At 34.1% G+C, this 25665-nt stretch overlaps 5 protein-coding genes across 9 annotated transcripts; 2 read left to right on the top strand and 3 right to left on the bottom strand.

Moving 5' to 3' along the window:
- Positions 1–731: 731 nt before the first annotated feature.
- Positions 732–5640, bottom strand: LOC116778363 (uncharacterized). Its single transcript, XM_032672350.2, has 6 exons — positions 5529–5640; positions 4538–4636; positions 3449–3590; positions 2364–2692; positions 1557–1737; positions 732–990 (listed from the first exon to the last, which is right to left on the bottom strand). The coding sequence occupies exons 1-6, from the start codon at positions 5554–5556 to the stop codon at positions 951–953; spliced, it is 819 nt and encodes a 272-aa protein (XP_032528241.2). The 5' UTR covers positions 5557–5640; the 3' UTR covers positions 732–950.
- Positions 5641–7476: 1836 nt separating this feature from the next.
- On the bottom strand, positions 7477–9090 carry LOC116778490 (uncharacterized). The gene is made up of 4 exons (XM_032672508.2): positions 8992–9090; positions 8552–8668; positions 8088–8291; positions 7477–7711 (listed from the first exon to the last, which is right to left on the bottom strand). Exons 1-4 carry the CDS (start codon positions 9017–9019, stop codon positions 7518–7520), a joined length of 543 nt encoding a protein of 180 aa, XP_032528399.1. The 5' UTR covers positions 9020–9090; the 3' UTR covers positions 7477–7517.
- Positions 9091–9892: 802 nt separating this feature from the next.
- LOC116778406 (uncharacterized) lies at positions 9893–13108 on the top strand. 3 transcript variants are annotated; one of them, XM_032672399.2, is made up of 2 exons: positions 9893–10225; positions 10756–11378. In XM_032672399.2, the coding sequence occupies exons 1-2, from the start codon at positions 10195–10197 to the stop codon at positions 11355–11357; spliced, it is 633 nt and encodes a 210-aa protein (XP_032528290.1). In that variant the 5' UTR covers positions 9893–10194; the 3' UTR covers positions 11358–11378. The 3 variants fall into 3 exon arrangements, with proteins under 3 accessions (XP_032528290.1, XP_032528291.1, XP_032528292.1); XM_032672400.2 differs by lacking the exon at positions 10756–11378 and adding an exon at positions 12555–13108 and having other exon boundaries at positions 9894–10225; XM_032672401.2 differs by lacking the exon at positions 9893–10225 and adding an exon at positions 10249–10454.
- Positions 13109–14182: 1074 nt separating this feature from the next.
- LOC116778551 (uncharacterized) lies at positions 14183–20392 on the top strand. 3 transcript variants are annotated; one of them, XM_061525951.1, is made up of 5 exons: positions 14183–14311; positions 16281–16469; positions 18137–18263; positions 19391–19509; positions 20273–20392. In XM_061525951.1, exons 1-5 carry the CDS (start codon positions 14281–14283, stop codon positions 20368–20370), a joined length of 564 nt encoding a protein of 187 aa, XP_061381935.1. In that variant the 5' UTR covers positions 14183–14280; the 3' UTR covers positions 20371–20392. The 3 variants fall into 3 exon arrangements, with proteins under 3 accessions (XP_061381935.1, XP_032528475.1, XP_032528474.1); XM_032672584.2 differs by lacking the exon at positions 14183–14311 and adding an exon at positions 15755–16026; XM_032672583.2 differs by lacking the exon at positions 14183–14311 and adding an exon at positions 16035–16207.
- Positions 20393–21348: 956 nt separating this feature from the next.
- LOC116778422 (uncharacterized) lies at positions 21349–24658 on the bottom strand. The gene is made up of 3 exons (XM_061525960.1): positions 24296–24658; positions 23684–23885; positions 21349–22023 (listed from the first exon to the last, which is right to left on the bottom strand). Exons 1-3 carry the CDS (start codon positions 24330–24332, stop codon positions 21639–21641), a joined length of 624 nt encoding a protein of 207 aa, XP_061381944.1. The 5' UTR covers positions 24333–24658; the 3' UTR covers positions 21349–21638.
- Between the last annotated feature and the right edge of the window lie 1007 nt (positions 24659–25665).

The following is a 25665-nucleotide window of genomic DNA, read 5'->3' as shown; positions in this document are numbered from 1 at the left end:
TTATCTATCTAAAGAGGTTTGATACTTTTTTTCTGTTTGCGACTTTAATCATTACATTCATAAGATTGTATTTGAATTTAGAAGCTAGAGATATACGGCAAAGAGAAATGATGTTATCGTCAACTTTGATGAAATCTTTCGGATTTTATTTATTATCTACTTACATGATAAAACAATTGTATATTTTTTATATACAATCAGACAAAAGTTTATCTTTTTTCAAAATAATTAATGTATTTCGGTAGATAAAGACTATAGTGCGGCAAAATAGTGAGTTACATTTTGTGTCATTGATATCGCGGGATGGGTAACGAAATACTGTGTATAAAATGAGTACACAGAGCTTCGGCATGAACTTTTAACTTATTTGTCGTTACAATTAATGGTTACTTTACAAAAGTATGCCATATTTGGTTACCTAACGCCACAGATTATAAATAAAAAAAAAATCAATAAATTTAAACAGTATATAATATGTAGGTGTATTATTATAAATTTTTTGTTTATATATTTATTATAGTTTACAAGACAAGATTATTTTATTTATAGTTACTAGGTATCTCGTGTAGATTATATTGGATTCTATACTCTATTTTTTAGTATCACTCAACGTGATAGTTTTTAAAAGCATTATTATACATACATGTGTACATACCTTTAGTCTAAATGTAGATTACTCTTACAAAACGTAAAGCACTGTCACTTTTATATATTTTGAAAAAAAAAATAGATTTATTTGTAAGTTTTTAATTTCAACATTGTTTTTTACAAAACTTGACAATGGCCGGTATTTTGCCAATTACCTACTATGTTGGTAAGGCAAATTAACAACATTTATTTAAATTGTGCTCCCAAAAACAAACTAAATCGATAATAGATAACTTATTCTTTATAACATAAATTAATTGTTTTTAAAAAAAGAAAAAAATAAATTTGTGAAGGATTTTATTTCACCAATTTTCAATCGACCAACCATAGTCGAGGGGGAATCTGGAAAAAAATTATATCAGTGACTTACGTCATACATTTGAGTATAAATTTTGACATGCATTTTTTTTTATTTTTTTTTCAATATTTTTCCACCAGTATTGTTTATTAATATTATATGCAACCTTCTTGTTCCTTTCTATATGGATCGATGGATCTCCTTTGCTATTTTTTAATACAACAATAATTTGCGTTAACGCTGCAACCTACTTATTGTTATTTAGACATATATATTTATATTATTTAAATAATATATTCGTCCTTCGCAGCTAGACTCACAGCTATGTCTCTGATAAATGTTATCTTTGATATTAGTGCTATATGTTGCTCAAGAAATAGAATGAAATGTCTGCACCTGTGCATCACCGCTGAGCTAATAAATACGATTTTCAAAGTTCCATAATTAAAAATCTTTGCTCACATCTCAAACAAAGTCTTCGTTTAATATAAAGCTATTAAAATTTTATAGAACAACCATATTTTGAACGTGAACAGTCATTAGTTAAATACTACTCGTGTGTGTGTGTGTGTGTGTGTGTGTGCGTGTGTGTGTGTATTATTGAACTCACATCTTTTTCTTCGGCTTCTTCTTGGTAACAGCTGACGTCATTCCGTGCTTGGCCAATTGTTTGTAATATTTCTTCTTTTCCTTCAAAGCCTTCTTCTGTTCTTTAATCTGCTGGGCCAGCCACTTCTCATATTCAGCCTCCTGGCCTTGTATTTCCTGCACTTTCTTGTTATACTCTTCTCCTTGGGTTTGTGGGAGATAGAAGATTATGAACAAAGATATAATGGTAGCTTCAAATTCTTTACAGTTCAGAAAATATTTGTTCTGATTTACAAAAATATGTATTTTTTTTTGTGTCTCAGTTTGTTACGTATGCGCAATTTACTAAAAAATAAATGAACATCGCCGGGGCAACATTGTATGTATAAAATATAATATTACGACTGACGCCGCTGACACCAGACGAACACCAAGCCGTGTGAACCAGAAGATTCCTGATACCACACAAGCTATGGAATGGCATTGCTGTCCTAACATCGAGGCAATCATGTAGTCTAAGGTATAGGCTATAAGTTTTAATATGTAATTTTTTATTATAATATACATATAAGTAAGTTTCGTAGTTTTCCTCGAACCTCTCGTTACCTCCTATACAATTGATACGTTAATAAATTTTTATAAAACAATCTTATTTACATATATTTTTTTTAATAAAATTATTAAAGCGAAGTTTTAAATATATAACTAAATAGGTTTAATAATGTTAGTAACCCTAATTCAATTACGGCTTCAACTAAAATATATGCATTTAATTTATAAGAAGATAACTAATATATCTGCTAGAACTTCATTAAGAAGAATTGAATACCTTTTTCAGCTTTGTCTTTTTTATCACCGACATCACCGAACACACCCCCTTTTATCTTCTTGTACTTCTTCTCCAGCTCGTGCAACATGTTGCAGAGATGGATTATCACCTTGCTTAGCTCCAGTATGTTGGTGTACATATAGAACACGTAGTTCACGGGACCGAAATTCCTTTCTGGATGCCTTAAATATCTCCTGTCAACGATCTGATACAGCTCCAGTATCATCTGGTAGTGGAGGATGACCTCGTGAGTGAGGTAGCCCACTTCGTATTCAAAAGTACCGACGTACAGGTCCCTGACTTGGAAGTACCTGTCCATGTCTGCCAAGCTGAAACAAATAAACATTAATATAACCTTATATATAATATAATCTGTGGAAGATAGAGTGATAACGGGGATAATTTTATGGTATTTGTTTATTCTCTAGATGAATCTGATGCATCCGATGCGATTTGCTGACGATAAATGTCCTATATTTTAAAATTACTTCGGTAAATACACAACATATAGCAAGACATTCTGATTACTGGACTTACTTAGCTCTATTAACAAGTATAGATCTCACTCGTATAATGAATGCGAAAGTTTGTGAGTATAATGTTTGTCACTCTTTCACACAATCTACTGAACAGATTTTGATGTAGTTTAGACGTGGAAATAAGACGCGCAATGCAGCATCCACTCAGTGTAGTTCCCGGAACACGTCACTATAGTCGTACTTTGCATGAAGAGATGCATATTATGGGTGTCGCTGACGGTACGTTGGGATGACGTCGCGTGCAAAAAGTAGTATGTATGGTATATATATATTTACTAATATATATATAATGTCAAAGAATTTAATTTCCCATCAAGAAATCAATATAAAACAGTTAGCGAGAATTCCACGTCTATTTTGGTCGTAGTTGAATTACTTCTATTGATGGGCTAACTTAATTTAATCAAACTAAGCGCGTCAGCTATTCAAAAATCTATTTAAAACTACCAAAACAAAGCAGTAACATTTGTAAAATTCACGTAATTTTCCTCTATTCAAGTAAATCCTAAGCACGATATATGTTTACGTATTGATTTATTAACTGACGCGTTCCTGTAGGCTATGGTGGTTATGTAGCACATCATTATCCTCCTGTTCATCACCCAGACGTAGTTCACCAGGTTGATGTTGAAAATGATGTCTCTCCTGGTTCCGTTCATGATATCGGCCACACTCGTTGAGTTTAACACTGAAACGAAATGTTACTGGTAATGAAAACATTGTTTGTAGTTATAACCCTTACTAATGGTTAGATTTTCAAAAATAAAATAAAATACGGAAACATTATAGTTTAATATATTATTTGTATCAATTTAGTTTTACGTGTAATTTTTTTTATTATCAGGTGGTTAAAATTGCTTTACAGCGACCGTGATCACGGTTTACGTGATGAAAGTGTCTGTCAGTAAGTCTTGTTGTACTAATTACATATTAAATATATCTATATATGAGAGATTTTTCACCTATATATTGACTCATCACGATATCTCTGGAACCATAAGGCGTAGCGACTTGAAATTTGGTAGGAATATTCCTTTCGCCGAGTAGAGATCAGCTAACTACGGATTTTACGAAATTCCACCCACAAGAGGGGTTGGGGGGGCGTTAACAATGGAAAATTCCCATTTTTAACCTATAGCTCCTATCGACTTCAAATTTGGTAGGAATCTCCAATATGTGATATAAAAATGATCTGAGAGCGGATTTTATGACAATCTACTCCCAATATGGATTGCGGGGGTGGACGTTAACAATGAAAATTAAAAATTTCCGACTTCTAGCTCCTACAGACTCCTAATTTTGTATGAGTTTTCTGTAAGTGATGTAAAAATAATTTATGAACGAATTTTACGATATCTCTCCCCACAGGGGGTTGCGGGGGTGGGTGTTAACAATTATATATATATTTCACATAAGATATTTTCATTAAGAATTTCTAACGTCTAACTAGGATAAAATCATTATACCTGATAAAACACAATTGATGTTACAAAACTAGAACATAGGTTCCTTCTATTGAAGGTAATAAAGGTAAGGTAAGGTAAGGTAAGGTAAGGTAAGGTAAGTTGTGACTGATTTATATCAACAAACTCTTAGTGTCTCGTTTTTATTAATCCGACACCTAGTATCATTTACCTAAAGGACCATTTTCCAGAGTTACGTACAACTGTGTCGTCATATCCCCCATTATAGGTGACACCGGCTCATCCGGCTTGTCGTCCAACGCCACGGCAACTGTGAATATTCACAAACACGCAACAAAACTATTTATGACAGAATTTATTCAAGTATCTTACTAAAAGTTTCTTTTGTCTGTTACCTACAGTAAACAGTATCTCATAAAAATAACAGTGATACTATACGTGAGATATAACTATGGGAAACTATTAGCTCTCCGTATGTCGTAAAGAAGCGAACTTGTAATACGCGTTAAAACTTTCGGTTACTACGTTAGTACAGGCGACTGTTGACTAACTTTCAAACTGACAGTGTTGAGTTTAAAATGTTCGTTATCTATTCATATCTCTGTCAGGGAATCCAAATGATTCGACCAGTCATTTTTGAAGCAAGTATTTTTTAGTATTTTGTACTCTATGTAATGTGCATAAACCTTTATTTATATTGTATATATGTTATGTATATTAATTTACTTATTGTCTATATTTTAATATGAATGAAATGAGATTGTTCTGAAACAAATTACCACAGAGCTACAACGAATAATCCTCAACAACTCGCAAGAAAAGGTTTTATAAAAGAATTTAAATTTTGATTTTATATTGAATTTACGCTTTACAGATCCGAACTAGACTCGAACCTGCGACTTTGCTAGTATCTCACCCTAGCTTCTTTGCCAATCAAGTTATCGTGTCAATGTCAAGAGCTTGTGATTGGCACCACATTATGTTTTACGTTAAAACTGCTGAGATTTACAAAAAAAATAACATTCCTATATGTATGAACGTGTGTTACATATAATGCCAAGCCTGAACCTGTTCACATAAAATTATCAAAAACACAACAAATGGTTATTTAATTCGGGCAAATTTCATACAGACAGCATTATAATTAGTTGACAAAAAACAATGATATAATAAGACATTTTTGTTAACAAAACCTCATTTACCTTTCATTAATAATAAAGTCCAAATCATCGTTACATTTTACACAAGAAAGAGAAACATTGAAATGGGTACCCACTGTGTTAAAACAGCGTTAATAATCTACACATAATACGCTTATATGAAAATTAATTAGTTACCAACAATGTTTTAATTTAATGAGATCTAAGATTTTCGCGAGTTTTATTCATTTAAATGAAACTAGTATTATTCGGATAAACTACGAGTGATTTATTTTTGTAATATCCAGAGCGGTACGCCAGAAAATTCAGAAATCGATGCCGGTAGGTGATAAATAACAAGGACCGACAGACAGACACCCACATCTCGTCTGCCCGTGATCACGGTTGCTGAAAAGTAACCGAAACGTCGGGATTATGTAGTTTTTTACAAAAATAAATCACGCGTAGTATATCCGAAAAATACTAGTTTCATTTATATGTTTTTATGTATGCATGTATGAAGTATTTTTTCATTATTTCGACTGGATAATGCTTCACTGTTTTATTTTGTTTCAAAGGTGGCACACGAGCGGATGGCCTACTTGATGGTACGTAGTCACTGTCGGCCTTGGACATCCGCAACATAAGGGATGTTGTGGATGCGTTGGCGACCTTGACTGTGGGAGAGGGAGAGGAAAGGGGAACCGTCTCCCTCACTCGTCGGACGAAACGAAGCCATTGAAGACTACTTCACGCTTATCTTCTGTGAGAGGGTGGTACTTCCCCGGTCGAGCCAGCCCATGTTCGATCTGTAGTTACTTGACCACAGCTAGGCTCTACCATTCAAAAGCTATTTCTCATCATCAACACCATCATCAGCCTATCGGAGCGCACTGCTGAGCAAAATGCCTCATCTCACATAGAGAAGGTGAGGGCACTAATCACCACGCTTGCTAAAAGTGGACTGGCAATTTTAAACTTATATTTTGGAATTGCAAGTCCAGGTTTCCTCACGATGTTCTCCTTCACCGTCTGTCAGTGGTGTCTAAATACTCTCAGAAAGTCTAAACATTGAAACACTGTTTCTATAAAAAAATTTGAATATTTTAATTATTAAATTCTCATAGTTTTTATACTAAATTAATTAGTGAACAAAATCCTATTCTTTCGTCTGGTGTGGTTTGGTGACAGAAATTTTTTCCTTTTATAACTTAAAGTGTCTATGAATCAAATACAATATGGCAAAAATTGATCGTTTAACTTGATTTTAATGTTGTATTAAACAGACTTTGATTGCATTTTTACTTTCAGATAGTTAAATTGTAAGACAAAAAAGTAATAAAAATTTTTCCGAACATAAAAACAACTGTAATAGCTAATAATCGCTAATTTCATACGTGAATTGTTTTAAATAATTTATGTAATGATATTTAAGACTAAAGCCGTTATTTATTACAAAATATATATATTTTGGAATTACTACGCGTTATCTTATTATTTCAAAATAACATAATCCCGACTTTACGATTACTTTTGCAGTATGTAGTTTAAAATATTTAAAAAGCTTAGTACATTCGAAAATATTAGTTTTATTTAAATTTATTTATGTACCAAAAAATTGTGACGATGTAAAAAAAATGTGATTTACAAAGGATAAGATATTTCACAATAGAGATGTCTACTAGGAACCCTTTTAATACAGGAGACATGTTCAGAGGAAAGCAGACTTTCATCTCGTGTTCGTGATCACGGCTGCTGTAACGGACCCGAAACGTCGGGTTCGTGTAGAAATAAGGCAGAGACGAAACTTGTCATCATTCAATGGATCCCCGGGCAGGTGTCGGGTCCGTCGCGTGGCAGGGAGAGGAGCTTCAACAGCTCCTGGGACTTGCGACCCCGGTGTAGGTTTAAGGGCTTATCTAACGCGCGTTAAACGCTCACCTCCGCCGTCCAAGCTCCTCTCTCTACCTAACCAAATTTGTAAAGATAAGATATAATAAAAAACGATTAGTAACCGAAAAACTTAGTTTCATTGAAAGAAGAGAGCTGTTTCTATGTGTGATGAACAACGGGAAAACCATCATCAAGTTTCGGCAACCATCGCTTCCTGGCGCCCGGCGGGGGTGGTGGGGTTGATGACGTTTGTGCCATCAATTCCTTCAAGTTGACCGTCGTCGTACTTTCATAACGAGCCTTAATTTCGGCGTAAATACCCTTCTCCGTCCGTATCTCATTGTAATCTCCCTCTGTTGGAGGTAAGGATCTTCAATATTGAAATGTCAGGTTGATTTGGTGGGAGATTTTTTATCTCCCAAAAATATATAAAGTAATTACAACTAAAATATTAATCGTTCATTTTTTTATGGTGTTAAGTAAAGTCGTATATCATTAATTCACAGAGGTTTTTGGGACAGGCCTGTAGAACGGTTATCTTTATGTCAGTACGTCCCTTAACATTCGATAATACGACACGTGATAATTTAAATTATTTTAGTTGAAAATTTCTCAAACTAATTCTATTAGTTGAGACATTAGTGTTCAATAGTTTGGTCAATTTGCGGACAAAGACGAGTGAATTAATATGTCGATAGGGTCTTAGTTTTGGGTGTGGTTTGGACTCACCCAAGATCTGAATAGCTCTGAGGTTATGCTCAATCTGGTAGCTTCTTGTTATGAATGAGTGCATGTTGGCGTATTTCCTGTAGAACTTGAGCATCCGGTAGAATCTCTCCTGAATCCCAGCAGCGATGGTGCCAAGTTCGTATGTGATGCTGTGCTTGTGCATCTCCCTGATCTTCTCCGCGTGCTTCAGCTTGTAAGTGGTGTCTGAAATTCATATCATGCCGACGAAAAGGGCTCACAAGAAATTTTTTATCACCAAAAATTTACTACACACAGAACACTTGATGGAAAAATTTTGCGATCCCGTCAAAGTAATTTAAACATCCAAGTGTTAATTCTAAAACGTATATAAAAAAAAATATGGAATTTTTTAAAAATTAAGTATAGATAAGATCTTCTTAAATGAAAAAAAGGCGAATCAATATTAAATCGTTTAACCCTTAAAATAGTCTTGAACCCCACACCTTGGATCAATTCGGCTGTGAGTTCAATGAGCCTGGTGAAGGAGAGCTTCCTTGACCATTCAGGCCAGGGCAGACTCCATGGTGGAGCTTCGAATTGTCCAGAGACGTATGACAGTACTTAAAAACAGACAATGATAAAAATACAAAAGTATTCGTTGTTTTATTTTACTTGTATGTGTGTGTGTGTGTGTGTGTGTCTATGAAATTGTATCTCTTAAATCGACCAGTTTGTATGCGACAATTTCCATTTAAAACCCAGTTTCCTCGCGGCTTCCTGACTACGTTTGATTAATATCGGTCCAGCAAAACAATAGTGGCAGCTCCTCTCCAAAATACATTCGGGCCCATACTTCAGTACGTCCGTGCGTAATGTCAAATTAAAATTAATTTTAATTTATTATAATAATAAAATTTGTCAAAAAAAAAAAAACAAAACTTACGAACGGCAAACACAGCTAGCTTTAACATTATATTTGTGTGAAAGTACTAGAATTACTTTTTAACGTCGCTATAAACGTAAAATACACCGAGTAATTAAACTCCCAGTAACGTCTTAAATTTATTTTCTCTAATTCTAAAATTTTTAATTTTTAATTTTTAATTTGCTTCTTTCACCTTATTAATTAGTATTAAACATTTCATAGGATAATTATTTAAAGAAAAAATGCTTTCTTAATATTAATTCAATGTCACTAATTTACTTGTTACTTGAACATTTTTAGTAGATTGTTTAAATATTTTGTATGCGCTTGAAATGCATTGAGTCGTTTATAGGTTTGTCTATGATGTTTCTAAGAAGATTCGAGAGGAGAATTATATATCCAGTCCAGTCAACAGTTCCAGATATAATCGCATACAAACAAACAAACAAACAGCTGTTGAATACAAAAACCATCTTCATCGTTTAGCAGGAAAATAAATACAAATATATTTATACGAAATTAAATAGGAAAAGCAGCTTGGACGATGGAGGCGAGCGTTTAACGCGCGTTAGATAGGGATCTTAAACCTACTCCTGGATCGCAAGTCCCTGGCACTGTTGAAGCTCCTCTCCTGCAATGGACCCGGCGCCCGCGCGCTGAATCCATGGAATGATGAGAGGTTTCGTCTCATAAACATTAATTAAAAATAAAAAGTTGTAATATTTAATTTATAGTATTTTTTTATTCATTTATTATTATATTTTCAATTTTCCTTATTGTTTTTTTTTTATTAAATTTCATATCAGTGTTAATTATCGCACTTAATGGAAGCATTGCTGACTTTCTTCCGACGTAAGCTGAATTAGGCAACTCAAAACTCCATCACGTATTTAAGGTATGTTTCCCGAGCGGGTTTATAATTATATTTATAAAAATACTAAGGTGTATAACCCACCACGCACTAAAGTAGCATCACGGGTCTAGCCGTCAGCTTTTTAATATCTAATCTCTAACAAACATTTATTTGATAATCAACTTTACTTTACAATACTCATATGTATACCTACATTTAAGCCTATTATAGTGATATCAGAATAAAGAATAATCTTACGTTTAAAAAACTAATATTTCCATTTATAAGAACAATAAAAATTGTCGTTTTTTATACGATTTTGATTTAATCACATATAACGGTAGAGTTACGTGTTACGTTCAGAAATAATGAAGTCCTTACTCGTGTTTATATTGGTCTGTGAGTATATTGTTTAAAATATAAAATTTTAAATATATATACATGAAAAATACGCGTAAATATTATTATGACAATAATAATATTTTAGTTTAGTTATTATCGGTTTTAATTCATATAGATTAATTATGTTTTAATCCGATCAAATTAAATTCGCGCCCTGTTTGTGGGTGTAAAGGAATTTGGTTGTATGTGAGATCTGTTCAAGATGTTCCGAGTTGAAGGAAACCAGGTAAATCTCTGTCATATTGTCCGGGATGCTTGCCATGATTCGAGGCTGTAATACGATTTTGAAGCATGCCAAATAAATATATGTCCTTAGGTATATGTCGTAATAAAACATTGTAATTTTCACCGATTTCCTGTATCTTAAAATATTACGTTTATATTAAAAATATATACATATATTTATTCTTTTCTTTTTACATGATTAAATTAATCCGTGAAAATTAGTCGAACAGAATTATTTGTCAGTTTAATCTCCTATTACTTATTCTTATAGACGGAATGAGAGCAACAAAAAAATATTTCAGATTCAGAAACGGTTTGTCAGTTCCCGCCCAAGATCGTGAATACTGAACATTTGCTTCTAGCAAAAAGGATGACGATGTTAGTTGGTGACATAATCCAAGATACTACGTGGAGGATATCCCTCCTTGACACCATGCAGAAGGCGAACTCGGACAATGTAGCATTCGAAGTGGGATACCTGACCCACATCATACAGGACAGATACAGGCGCATGATAGACATGTATAAGACATGCCACTCCATCAGGACGAGGCTCTACATAATGGAACTTATAATATACTTGCACGACATAGAACAGATATACTGGGAGATCAACCACTTAACCAACATGCTGCATGAGATAGAGAGGAAGTACAATCACGTGGACACGACCACGTTCAGATACGGTGCTTGGGACGGCACGGGCGACGACAACACGACGATGGCGTCCAAGGACAGGGAGGAGGTTGAGCATGTGACGCTTGTCACCAAAGGGAAGAAGAAGAGCAGATTTGTTATGGACAAGTACATCAAGGAAGGCTGGTGGTCCACAAAGAGGACCAAGAAGAAGCACTTCTGGAAAATGGACTACGGGTGGGACGAGGGTATAGCTGACTGGTGGTGAAAGGGGGATTGTTAATTTGTTATTAATAATATATATTGGAAATAAAGTTATTTACATCACATTTCCTGTTTCCGCTCTTTGGTGATTGAGTTTTATTTTACTGTTACAAAAATGTATCAGTTTTTTCTTAGATATTTGGCCAAATAAAATATCCTTGCAGATTTTAATTTTGTGTTACCGTGATAAGATAAGACATGTCTCTGTTTGTTTATTATCATTGGTTTTAATATCAAAACTGATCGATTTTTAATGATAAATAGATACTGGATATTGAAAATCGGTCTTTAATTCGAGTAGTAATAAGGTGACAATCGTATAGTCAATCTTATAATTTGTAATTATAAGACCAGGTTTCCTCACGATGTTTTCCTACAGCGTCCGTGTAAATTTCTCATTAAAATCGATCAAGTCATTTTATAGATTATTCGGAACAGACGGACAGACATAAAAAGCTGTTAATTCAAGTTACAACAATACTTATTTATTTATTACTGTTTAAATATAATTATTTTGTAATAATTATTAAAAAATCTTACGAAACTGAAGAATATATATGAAACTGCTTCTCGGTTTTACTTCACGTCACTATTTTACATTTCACCGACGCTGAGTAGTTTGCAGTAATTCCGAAAATCGTAGTTTTACTTAAATGTGTACTCGTGAAAGTCTTGGTTATTAGACTCACACAAATTATACACATTTTTCACATTGTTTGACTTCCAGCAGGAGGTATGAAAACGAATGTACTTCTTGCGTATTGTCTTCATAAGATTCGGCAACAGAACTATTTTACAAATAGACTTTCGCATGGGAACTATTTCATTTACCGGGATGAAAACTATCTTATGTCTTGAACAGGGATATAAGCTAACACCCTACAAAATTTCATCCAAATCGATCCAGTCGTTTCGTAGATTAATGTACACAAACAGACACAGAAAGAAAAAATGCACAATAAATTTTGCTCTAACTTATGAGCTATCCTCACTTTATTTTTAGCATTTTTTCATTGTACAAGACATATTTCTGTAGGTTTGTATGTAGAACGTATTAAATAGATATTAACTTTTTTATATATATAGCATTTTAATCAATTAATAGCTCATGTAGCTCATTGTTCTTCCACCAATACTTCTTCCAGCAATCTAGCTGAACTTTATTTCCACGCTCAAAACCATTCAAAACGTATCATCTCAGTTTCAGATCTATACAACACTCTGAAGATCCTCGGTCCTCAAGACAGGATCATAAATGAACTGTCCTGGGGCACCAAAATAAGGATATTAAAAAAATATCCCCAAAAACCTGAACGGAGAGTCGGCTTGTCGTATTTAAGAACATTGGACGACACCACAATACACTCCATGTCCACCAAGTCCTTGATGACGCCAGTCAAGAACGAAGACAGCAGCATGAAGATGAAGCTGTTTCGTCTGATGTACGAAGCCGTCAGAGACAGCGAGCTGAAGGTCAAAAGGGCCGAGCTCATCAGGTCCTACTACTCAAACTATTCAGCTTTCGAAATAGGTTTCCTCATCGGAGATATAACCGACAAGTACAATGTGATGACAGACATAAGTTTGACGTTGAAGAGGCTGTACAATGACTGGAAGCCGATGGAACATATAAACGCGTACGAGCAGATAGCGAACAAGGGAATAGAGATCGGCCACCTCATAGACATGATCAAAATCATCAACAAGCGGACGCCGTACGCCGGAAGCGGGTAGCGGTCAGCAATAAACATATATATATAAGGCTGAAGTTTTTTTTAAATAATTTGTAAAATACTAAACACATACATATTCTAAAACAAAATCCCTCGTCGCGTCTGTCTGTCTGTCTGTTCGCGATAAACGGAAAAACTACTGCACCGATTATCAATCAGCTATCACCACTCGATGGCGTGATTCTCGAGGAAGGTTTTAGTGTATAATATGTTAAGTTTTTGTATTTACCTGAGTGTACATTAACGATATTTGTCTAAGATGTCGGGAAAACATGAGCCGTCTGAGAGCTTTTAACGAAATCGCTGCCTTAAGTCTTTGGGATATAACAAAATAATATACGGTGGAATTGTGTATCTTATATAGATGTACAGAAAAGTGTGCGGTGGGAAATGTCTATAAGGACAACAAACTATATTCATTTCACAACTTTAAAAAATCGTCATTCATGAAGCGTTTATTGGAAAGCTATTAACATAAATACGGTATTAAGTCTTATCAAAATAAATTCTTCCTTTTCAAGCCTACATCAGTATCTATAAATTACTTTTTAAATCATTTAAATCGGGCCTATCACTTGAAAGTTATCATAATATAAGTTTAATAATTCTCAATATAAAATAGGCTATTTTATATTTTTTGTAGTGAAACCATGCGAAGCCGGGGCTGGTACCTAGTTATATTATAAAACAAATAAAGATCCCAAATCGTTGATAACAAGTTAGTTAATTTAAATGAAACTAATATTTTTCTGATAAACTACACGTGATTTATTTTTGTAAAAAACTACATTTCCGACGTTTCGGTTAGTTTTCAGCAGACGCGGACACTGTTATATATAGTATAACCGAAAAATATTAGTTTCATTTAAATGAATAAAAAGTTAGTTAATATTTTTGACAGTTTTTTTTTTATTGGTTCAGGTTCGTGCGGTTGCCTTATTTTAATAAACGTATTGTCATTTTTTTTTTCTAAATCAAAGAATATTGTTCATTAAAAAGTTTTAAAAGTCTGATGATATTTTATTATGAACAGAAAAATGTACTTTTTAATATAAACTCCGGTAATAATTAGTTATTATGTACAGATGCAAAATAAAAGTGTTGCCAGTACGATAATTAATTTTTAATTGCTTAGATAACATTAATCGTTCCAAAACCGTAAATATCAAATTCTGTTATTGAAATAATACAAACATGTTTAAATATATTTTGTTTCTTTATGTTGGTAAGTTACTTGTTTTTTTTTAAGTTGGCACAACCGTAGAGATTGTCGTGTAAAGCCTTGGAGGAATCGAGAATTCAAAGTGGATATTGGTAGAAAATATTTCTTATACCAACTTTCATGACTATTAAGATGGAACTATAGGGTTTTCCATTAAGGGCGCTTGATCGTGCAGAACTTCCATCGTAGCGTGTGCTGTGTGGCACGTAGCGCCGTCCTGTTGAAACCACATGTTGTCCAGATCCATATACTCGATTTCAGGCCAAAAGAAGTTGGTTATCATCGACCGGTATCGCTCACCATTGACGGTGACGGCCACACCATTATCGTTTTCGAAAAAATACGGACCAATCACGCCTCCGGCCCAAAATCCGCACCAAACAGTCACTTTCTGCGGGTGCATTGCCACTTGGTGAACCTCGTGTGGATTAGTCTCGTCCCAAATACGGCAATTTTGCTTGTTGACATAGCCATTCATCCAAAAATGCGCCTCGTCGCTGAAGATGATTATTTTGCCAAAATCGGCGTCAACTTCCAACTGCTCTAATGCCCAGTCAGCGAACACACGGCGCTGTCTATGGTCATTAACCTTGAGCTCTTGGGTCAGCTGGATCTTGTACGGGTGCAGGCTCAAGTCACAACGCAAAATTCGCCAAGTTGTCGTCTGCGAAAGGCCGAGTTCCTGTGCGCGACGCGGAATTGACTGCCGCGGGTTTTCGAGGACACTGTCGCGCACAGCGGCAATATTCTCGGCAGATCTCGCGTTACGTTGACGCACGGGAACCGGCTGATTGTTAACTGACCCGGTTGACTCGAATTTGTCCACCAATCGACGGATAGTCGACTCGGCAGGACGATCATCGCGACCGTAAAACGGGCGAAGTGCGCGGAACGTTGCTCGAACTGAAGACCCATTTTCATAAAACAATTTTATGATTTGCACGTGCTGCTCGACACTGTAACCTGCCATGGTGGTTTGGGAGGACCGAATGAATATAACACACTGCATTTGACAGCTGTCACTCAAACAACATGGCCGCAATCAGCTGTCAAAGTTCAAGCGTCCCTATTGGAAAACCCCTTATTTGTCATTTATTAAATATTATAAAATTAAGTAGGTACATTAATGAAAGTCTAAATTTAAGTCGTTTTAAATACAAATTAATGGAAACGTCATTGGTATTGGCGACTCAATGATAATTGTAAGGAACAAAATAGATCAATACATATGTTATCACTTTTTGATATTAAAAAAAATTAGGAAATCCGATATCCAAAAGTTAATGCCAAAACTAAGTTAATTTATTCAGTACAAAAAAAAAAGGTGAATTTAACAAAAATATCCGCATATGATAAATCTCAAATAAATGTCAATTGTATAATTCTCGTCTTAAAGCCTTTTTTTTGTATTTTATTGTGATGGATTTATATTTATTACTTTTTTTTCCGCTCCGTGGCAGAACGTAATTTAAAAAATTATGGTCATTTGGTTGTCAATATGACAGTTTTAATTTTAAATTATATTTATGTCTAGTCCGGAATAAGTTGTGATTGAAATAATAAAAAACAATAATGTATCTTTTGCAATTTTTTTAAAGCGGATCCTTGTTTTTATTTTATTTAAATAGAGAAACTCAAGCACAAGGAAAAGTACTTGGACAAAAAGATTCGCATTTTTTCTCGCTTCGTTCGGAAGAAAGCTCTCGGTGTTAGTTTCGGTACCGAAACGTTTTTTGGCTCATTTTTTCGAACTGTTTTTCCGTTTTTTTTAAATCCCCACTCCAGATAAATGTGCTTTCGAACATAAGATCATCTCCGCGGATGAACGACCTGACTCGTCAGTATAACGTTCCGCTCGCTTCACTCGATAGATTAGCTTAAGATATCAGCAAAGCTTAGGTCATTTAATGGCCTAAAAGAAATTAATATCAATCATTAAAAAAAAAAGGTAAAAAATTTCTTCAATTTACAGTAACGCCATCTGTTATCTGTCAATGGAAATACGACCATATCGAAGACAGGACATCAGTAGGTGACAAGGAGAGAGTCAAAGAACTAGTAAGAGTGTTACTAGTTGAATCGAAGTATAAAATTAATCAGATGGACTACATTAGGAACATGTTCGCGAACACTGCTGGCTTCCAAGTCGGGACCATCATTGGTAAGTACTTATTGCGATTGGAATAGGGACTAACTTTATTCAGAAACAAAATAATTTACGTTAGCGGGGTCGCTGTTGTAAAATGAGTTTGGAAAGTTCGAGATAATTTTCCAGAGCAGATTATGATTAAAGAGCATGTATTAAATATTCACTTGCTAGGGGACTATGTAACGTATTTCATAGCCAATACACGTGAATTTCGTACTGATTATTTATGACATTTAGCCTTATACTATTACTTTTAATTTCACTTTTATAATCACGTAGCATGCAATACTCTCGAAATCACAATAGTTTCACTAAATTACACTGAATATAATACACAATTATTGGATTAAAAAAAACTAGTCTTTTCAACGATAAAAGCAGTGACCGATGTTATATCTGAGGGTAGGTTAAGTTATCAGGCGATAGGTGAAAACACATTACCTACTAACTATATATACTCACTGACTATGGTTCTGATTCTAACACACGACATAATCCCCGTTAGATACTTCCTCATTAAGATTCTACCATATTTATGTAAGATATATAATGTAAAACGTGGGAAATATTCGTAAAGAAATGTTAAGTTGTTGTGATACATTAAGTTCATGCCCTCACCAAACGTAGGAGGTCGAACAGTGCGACATCGAAGTATGGAACTTTTTCTTTTTTCAAAATATAAACTAGATGGCGCTGTTAGATAATTCCACCTGAGGGTAGGTGGAAACTCGAAGGTAAACTTGCTATACCAATAACAACTCACACATTCTTATCTTGAAGATATCCAAATTGTCAGTGGTAGGAAAGAGATACAGTCATTACTCAAGTTGTTCCTATCTCTAAATGTTATAAAGTTTTTAACATTTTTACCACAAATACTATACTTAAATTGAAGTTTTAAGGCCGTCATACGGACAGTTAAATAAAAAAGTTAATTTTAGTGAATGGATAAAGAACGAAATGAATGTTTGAATGAATGATTATATAAGGAAGAGTAAAATAAAGTTTTGTATGAGCCCAAAAAAAGAGGACTAGGAAATACATGAGCAGTGGGCCATGTCCACAAAATTTCTTTGGGATAAATAGCATCTTCATTTACAAAGACAGGTCGCAGTCAGTTCACTGTGCCCAAATAATATTGTTTTTATTCTGTGACGAAAAAATTACTATAGTTTTCGCACTTTTTACTTTACTTGGCCAAAACTACAGATTCTTTTTTTCTTGGCTGCATTTTCTTCACGATTTTTTGTTAATAAGTACAGCATATTAGATATTAGTTTTGATTTCCGAACGTCCAACTATTAGGACCAACAACCCTACCTTTAAATAGAGGTGACAGAGACGCTGATATTTATTTAATTCGAGAGGGAATACTAATATGTGGTTTAATTATGCTCATTTATAATGCATATAAAATAATTGAATTCAAATTTCAAAGTAAAAAATGTACATTGTGGTATATTTGTTGAATATATAGAATTTTGTTTCCGAAATAGATTAAGATCACTATAGATTATAATCTGTCAAAGCAATCCAGAAGCTATCGAGAGCCTAGCTCAAACCCTGGCGGTCTTCATTACATATTTTACGATTATTTAAAGATTTAGTTCCAAATGTGAATATTATTATATTAGCCTACAAATACATTAAAATAGTAGACATCTCCCAACTCTGTACAGGAACCATACGGGAGAAGTACAAGACGATGTTGATAGTTTACAAACAGAAAGAAAATAGATATCTAAAAAAAGCAACTATTCAAGGGGCAAGAACCCCAGTGAGAAGACCCTTGCACTACTTCCTGAGGTATGTATAGGTACATTTATATCCAAGACCATAGTCGCGATGGCCTTTTGGCTAAAAGGCCCGCCTCTCGTACGTGAGGGCGCGGGTTCGATACCTGGAGAGTACCAATGTGATCTTTTCCGAGTCAAATGTACTTTCTAAGAGTATTTAGACCCCACTGGCTGGAACAGGCTACAGCAAGCCTTAGGGTCTAAATAGCCCCAAAAAAATGCTGGTGCAGAAGGCAAGGGGAAACCACTGCAACTAAACTATCTTCCCATGGAAGTCATCCTGTATACGGATCACTGATACATGATGGCCACAACGAGCCTGCAGACTCTTGCGACGATGATGAAGAAGATATCCAGGAGCATTCCTTCATGATGCTTAAGACTCGGTTTCGATGAGGCCAGCGCTTCAAAGTATTTCGTATCTACCTTCAATCAACGACTTAAGAAACCTCTTTCATTACAATCTTCAGATATATAGTGTTTTTTATCGATATATATGTACATATATATTGTCTAACTTTCAATTTTTTTATATTTGTTTGTATATTTATTTCAATATATCTCTTTTTTTCTCCTTCTCTTGTTTGTTAACATACACCATAATATCTGCTCTCGTTTCCATTATCAACCGGTTACAGTCATCTTTTGCGCACCAAAATCGTTTTATAATATTTTAATCTGTAATTATAACTATTCTCGGTGTATATTGTAACCGGACCACTGACATTCCGAGTCGAGTATAGTTAGTCGAATAACAATGGATATAAAAATTACTTCACATTTATTACTGTTCAAATAAACTTTGGAACTGCCTAAAGATTTCTCAGAATATAGACTTAGTAAGGCACATTCGGATTCCGAACCATAAACAACCAATGTATAAATGAAACTAGTATTATTCGGATTTACTACGCGGATTTTATTAGGACACCTCGTCCGCCCGTGATCACGGTTGCTGCAAAGTAACCGAAACGTCGGGATTATGTAGTTTTTAAATAATAAAAATCCGCGTAGTAAATCCGAATAATACTAGTTTCATTTAAATGAATACTCGCGAAAATCTTAGATCTCATTATGTGAACCAATGCATAGTATATATATAGAAAACATAATTTGTTTAATGTTAATATTTTCAAGGATGGAATTGCTGAATAGGTTGGAGTTCGAAATCGACAGATTGGTGCATGTTTTAGAAACTACAGTTCCCAAAGCGACATTCAAATTGCCCAACTTCAGACGAGCCAATCGAAGGACGGGTAACATTAATATACTTCAATACAGCTCTGACCTAAATAAAATTATTTACCATTAAATTGAAGTGTAGAATAGTGTGCAATACAAATAATACTAAGAATAATATAACTAGGTATACTTATTTATTTGCATTGTCAAATTTTTATTTAAAAATATATAGCTGCTTTATAATTTCAAATGTCAAAATTATAATCGAAATCAGTTTTTTTTTTTATAAATCAAGATACAATATTTCGGCTGTAAGGTTTTAATTACATCTCGATTGACACTTATCAACAAGTCTCGAGTAATACATTTAATTCATTTATTTCGAAAAATTCATAATATTAAAATGCTACAAGGCTTGTGAATGGTTTTGATTAAAAATAAAACTAAAATCAGTAATGTCGTCCTTGGTTCTCATGATTCTGACAGCAGAAAAAAATATTGGAATGACAGGCAACGTCACGAGTGACAGCTAGTCACAAAATAAATATTAGGAACATAATTTTAAATAGACGCCTTTATTCCATTCGACAAACTTCTTCATGTTTCCTCCACTCAGTACTCGAGATTATAATTCGTCCAACAAATCGTTGACATTGGCATAATATTCCGCGATCCTAGTGCAAATCAAGGCATAGTATAAAAAAAATTAGAAGATCGATTGACAGTTAAAAATTCCTAAATATTGTTTTAATACAATAAAAAGTTTGTAAATAATAATGAATTAGTTTATCGAGCTTTTATAAACAAAATGTATAGTGTCTTCATTTTATTTCCCAGATTACAACATGGAGGATATAAAGAAATATAGAGATGATTTTTTCAAAAAACTCAACATAACAACCAAATTCAAAGACGAAGAAGATTATATGATTTAGATTATAGTTACCTGGATTTATATGATTATTATTTAATTTACTATATACAATTTGTAACTGTACTAATCAGTGTTAAATATATATATATATATATTACCTCGTGAAACTAATTTATTAAAAATTATATCAGTGTCCAATCTAATTCGTAAACAATCACCTCTGTTGCGAAAATCAGATTTTTATTTCATATTATTATTATAATATATTTGAAATAGGTATGGGCCGTCTAATTCCTTTGTTTTCAATCAATTATATATATATTTAAAGCCATACTTATAATTTGGGCAGTTGAAACTAAATCTTTGCTTTTGTAACCAAGCAAATTAATGGAACATGCATATGTCATTGTCAAAAAAAAATAACACGAATACTTTATCTGTGTACCTTTGAAAATGTTAAGGAGTTAATTATATTATATTACATAAATATTAAATACTCAGTTACCAGTGAGCGTCAACCCACAAATGTATTGAAAATTGATACGAAGTATTTGTTGACTTTTTTTTATGTTTTGCTTATGTCACTTGTCATCTCTTTTATACGTCAAATGGACTGACAGCGTCACCTTAATTGATTGCGTTCAAAATAAATACAAAAAAGAAACGAATTAAAATAACTCGCGTTTATTCGATTTGACAAACTCCTTCGTTTTTCCTCCACACAATATCCAAAAATTTAATTCGTCCAACAAATACGAACGTGGACAATGTCAAAATATTCTATTATACAAGTGCGAATGATGACACAGCATAAAAAAGCTACTATATAAGAGCACTTCAGGAACATAATTTATGAGATCGCTTAACAAACATACAAACAGATATTTTCACTAAACTTCCCCCTTTTTTGAGTTCGTTTACAGATTATCATCACAATAAAAACATCGGTTTGAATTGTTATTAAAACGTCACCTAAGATTGACACTGTCACACTTTTTTTAGCAATTGCCTACGATATAACTGTGTGACCTAAGACTTACAAACGAAATACTATCACATTCAAGTAAACAACCATTATGATAGTAGCATTTAATAGCTTAAATTCTTCCAGTTATTTAAATAAAACTATTTTGTCGGATGTACTACACTACTATCATTCTATAACAGCGATACCGAGCAGACGAGGCGAGATCACGGCTGCTGCAAAGTAACCGAAACGTCGGGATTATGTGGTTTAATGTAACAAAACGACGCGTAACAATCCGAAGACATTAGTTTTATTTAAATGAATACTCTCGACCATCGGATCTCATTGTCTTCCAGTAATTATTACCACCACTGATAATCAATCTCCCAGCCGTAGTCCAAGGGCCACCATTTTTTGGCTTTCCTCGTCGTTCTAGGCGTGAATTCCATTTCGCCTTTGAATATCAGGTTCCTGATTTTCTTCATTTCCTTCTGCCTCTTCTTCTGCAGCCAGAGCAGCAACTTCCTCTTTTCTTCCATGTCCTCGAAGGTCACGTTGTACTCGCCGCCGGTTCCCGTCGTCTGCTGCGTGTGTAAGTACTTCCGCTTTATTTCATTGATCATGTATATCAGGTGCAGGATGTCCAGAAACAGATTCTCGACCATCTCCGTTCTCTTGATCACATCGAACACAGCATCCGATTTGAATTTCAGCGGTCGTTTGATGATACCGACCATTTTTCTGTATCTATTAAGACAGAAAACTTACAATAAAAACATGTTAAAGTTATTTGTATATATATACTAGATAGCAGACCCGGCTTCGCACGGGCTTTTTACAAAAAATATAAAATAGCCTATTTAATGTTAAGTATTAAACTTATATTATGTTAACTTTGAAACGGTACGTCCGATTTAAATGATTTAAAAAGTAATTTACAGATACTGATGTATGCTTGAAAACGAAGTAATTTATTTTGATAAGACTTAGTACTGTATTTATGTAAATAGCATTCCAATAAACGCTTTAGGAATGAAAATTTTTAAGAGTTGTAAAATGGATATAGTATGTTATCCTTCAGGTATAGACATGTGCCACCGCTGACTTTTCTGTAGACCTATATAAGATACACAATTCCACCATATATTATTTTGTTATATCTCAAAGACTTTTCGTTTTCGTTAAAAGCTGTCAGACGGCTCACGTTTTCCCGACATCTTAGACAAATATCTTTAATGTACACACAAGTAAGTACAAAAACTTAACATATTATATACTAAAATCACGCTATCGAGTGCTGATAGCTGTTTGATAATCGGTGCTGTAGTTTTTCCGTTTATCGCAAACAGACAGACAGACAGACGCGGCGAGGGACTTTGTTTTATGATATGTATTGATGGATATATGTTGATTGATACGTATGTTTTATTTTTTCCACCATAGAATGGTCTACAGTAATATTAGTGTTTTTAAATTTATCTTCCTCCCGGTATTTTAACTACAGAATGTAATTAAAAAGTGTATACAGTAATCCCCCCTATTACACGGTATATTTGTTCCAAGTTATAGGAAAACGCGTTGTACGAAAATTCTCGTAAAACGCGCTCGTATGACCTCGTATAACGCGTTATATACAAATGATTCACGTTTAACTTTTCTTGTTAAAGAGGGTTTAAATCGAATATTAAGGAAAAACTATGTTATGAACGAAATATATGCGTTTTATTAAAATCAAACCAAGAACATTTGGGAATCCCCGTGTTATATGGGGGAAAACACGTGTTATACGAGGGACATGAAATCGCGTTATATGAAAACGCGTTATAAGAGTACCGTGTTATAGAGGGGATTACTGTATTTTTAACTTTCCAAAAGAGTTGTTATTGTGAAACTTATGCGTCTTCCAACAAGTTTGCGTTAAGGTTTAACGCTCCTTGGGAGGCAGAGCAAGAGGGAATGCGTGACGCTCGAATCAATGGCAATCAATTTTGACTTGTAAGTAACGTTTATAATTTTTTTATGTTGAAACACTAACAATTCCTTAAACATCACTTCCTGCCTTCACTTTCTGCCGGCGTCCATCCGGAATCATGTTTTCCTTGTCCCCGCTTTATATATTCGCATCCTCATACTATTACAGATATTAATTAACACATGCCTACCACATTGACCATTAATTGCTATACATAGTCCACAACAAATGTCAAAATTTCCTTTCATTCCATATTCCTGTCTCTGTTTATATTCTGTAAACATCTTTATGTATATAATTCTCCTGTACGTGTGTATGTGATTTGAATTAAATTTTTGAACTAGTATAAGAACCTGTTAGGTTGAATTTAGTTCTACCCTACGTTACTACACGCGCCTTTCTCCTCGTTAAATTTGTCCCATCAACGTAATTTACCTTTCCAAAACTTCGCCCATAACATAACCGAGCTCAAAGTGGGGTGATTCTTCGTGTCTTATTCTTATGTAATTAGCAGCGTCGATCCTCTCCGAAGACCTCTTAACGTAGTTCCACATCAAGTCTAACATCCTGTACGGCAGCCTGCGAGCGATATGCCGAAGCTCGTAGGAATTTTGGGAAAATGTTTTAGAACAGATATCTGTATCACATTAGGGTCAATTTAGTCTATTTATAATTGAATAAATTTATTACATTTTTATACTAAACTATTTTTATACAAAACTTCAGGGCTAAGAGTTTTAACATGATTTGAAAAGACAAAAAGTGCACATAATCTATGCTTTTAAGTTCACGTAATAAAAGTAATCCATAAAATAATTGTCTTTTATTTAAATGTACGAGATAAAGAACATTCGTTACAATTACGTAAAGTGCTTTTCAAATTACCGTCCAAGGATATTTCCGTCAGACTACATTTGTACAAGTTTCTTAAACGGGACTCTAGGAAGAATTCCTAATTTTTCAACCACGAGATTTCATCAAATCAGAATGGGATGGAATTATTTTGTCTAATTTAAGAAATTCTTAAAATCTCAACATAATACTCACATAACAATATCAAAACCCACGCTCGCCAGAAATCCATTATAGCCGTTCGTTTTTAATTATCGAATAAATTATAAAATGCATAAAATTTTATGGCCGCTATTAAGAAATCCGGACGACAACCGACAGACGACAGCCAAAAACCCTGACAAATTCGGGATTTGTGTAATTAATTTATTTTCCTGTAATCCTAATATTTTTTTTTTTGATCCCAAAGATAAAAATCCGACTGATAGTTACGACAAATGTTACTTTATACATAGGTCGTATCATGAAAATCTGATAATTCGCTTCGATAACCTCTAAGAAGCGTGAAGGTCACTAAGTCGTTAAGTTTTTCAAAATACGTTTACAGTATCGGGTAAGTAAAACAATAGTAAGGATACATTACCTAAGATTATTTACCTCTCAACAGATTCCCTTTTATCGGATGCTGATTGGTAATAAGATATCAATTTATGTCTAGATTTTATTTTAATTCACGATAAATATTATTTCTCTCGTGATATTAACTGTAAGGACTCTATCATACCTTACTCACACTGCTTATCTCGGTTTAATTTGCCCGTTGCCGATTGTCTAACTATAGCAAATATTGGCTGGACAAATATTTACTTTGGGATGGGATCAAGAAACTTGTGATGAAGATAAGGAATACCTTAACCAGAGTATAATCGATAAAATTTATCTAGGAAATGTATCTTCGTATTTTTTCTGGACACGCTCAAACGAAACGCTGTCGGTGCAAATCGCGGTAAAGCGAAAAGCGACCTCAGCTTTATGGTACCTAATCTTTTTTTGGACATGGCTTCCGTTTTCGGGTAGTTGTTGGTCCGATCTAATTTTGTTTGATAAACACCACCCCCAATAACCCACCACTCAATCGTACATTAGGTGGCCGGGATCATCCCCGTGGATGAATAACTCGAGTCGCCAGTACAGCGTCCCGCTCGCTCCAATACAAAATTTTCATTTGTTATACAAATAAAAATCTTGGAATAAATAGGAAGACTGATTCAAGCAGACCTAGCTGTGGCTATCCACTTAGCTTTCTGTTTTATGAAACAAACATTTCTATTAAGATTTAACACTAATTGGTATCAAGCAAATTTTTGTATTAAAATTGCTCACACACTCCATTCCCCACACTTAGTAATCCATCCCTCTTTTAGTCACAAATCCTAGCTTTTTACTTCCAGACTTTTAACATCTGGTACATCTTGAAGACTTCATGTTGCAGCCACACAAATTCCTAATCTCTTATAGTCTGCCTTGCAAAATTTTCTGCGGTATCGGGTTGTGGAAGGTTTACCAGTTCTCTAACTTGGGAACTTACGACGACTTATTTAAGGAATACATTTAAGCCAGTCTTT

The sequence above is a fragment of the Danaus plexippus genome, chromosome 31 (assembly GCF_018135715.1).
Source record: "Danaus plexippus chromosome 31, MEX_DaPlex, whole genome shotgun sequence".
NCBI lineage: Eukaryota > Metazoa > Arthropoda > Insecta > Lepidoptera > Nymphalidae > Danaus > Danaus plexippus.
The sequence above is the reverse complement of the archived record's forward strand: the minus strand, read 5'-3'. Positions and strand labels throughout refer to the sequence as shown.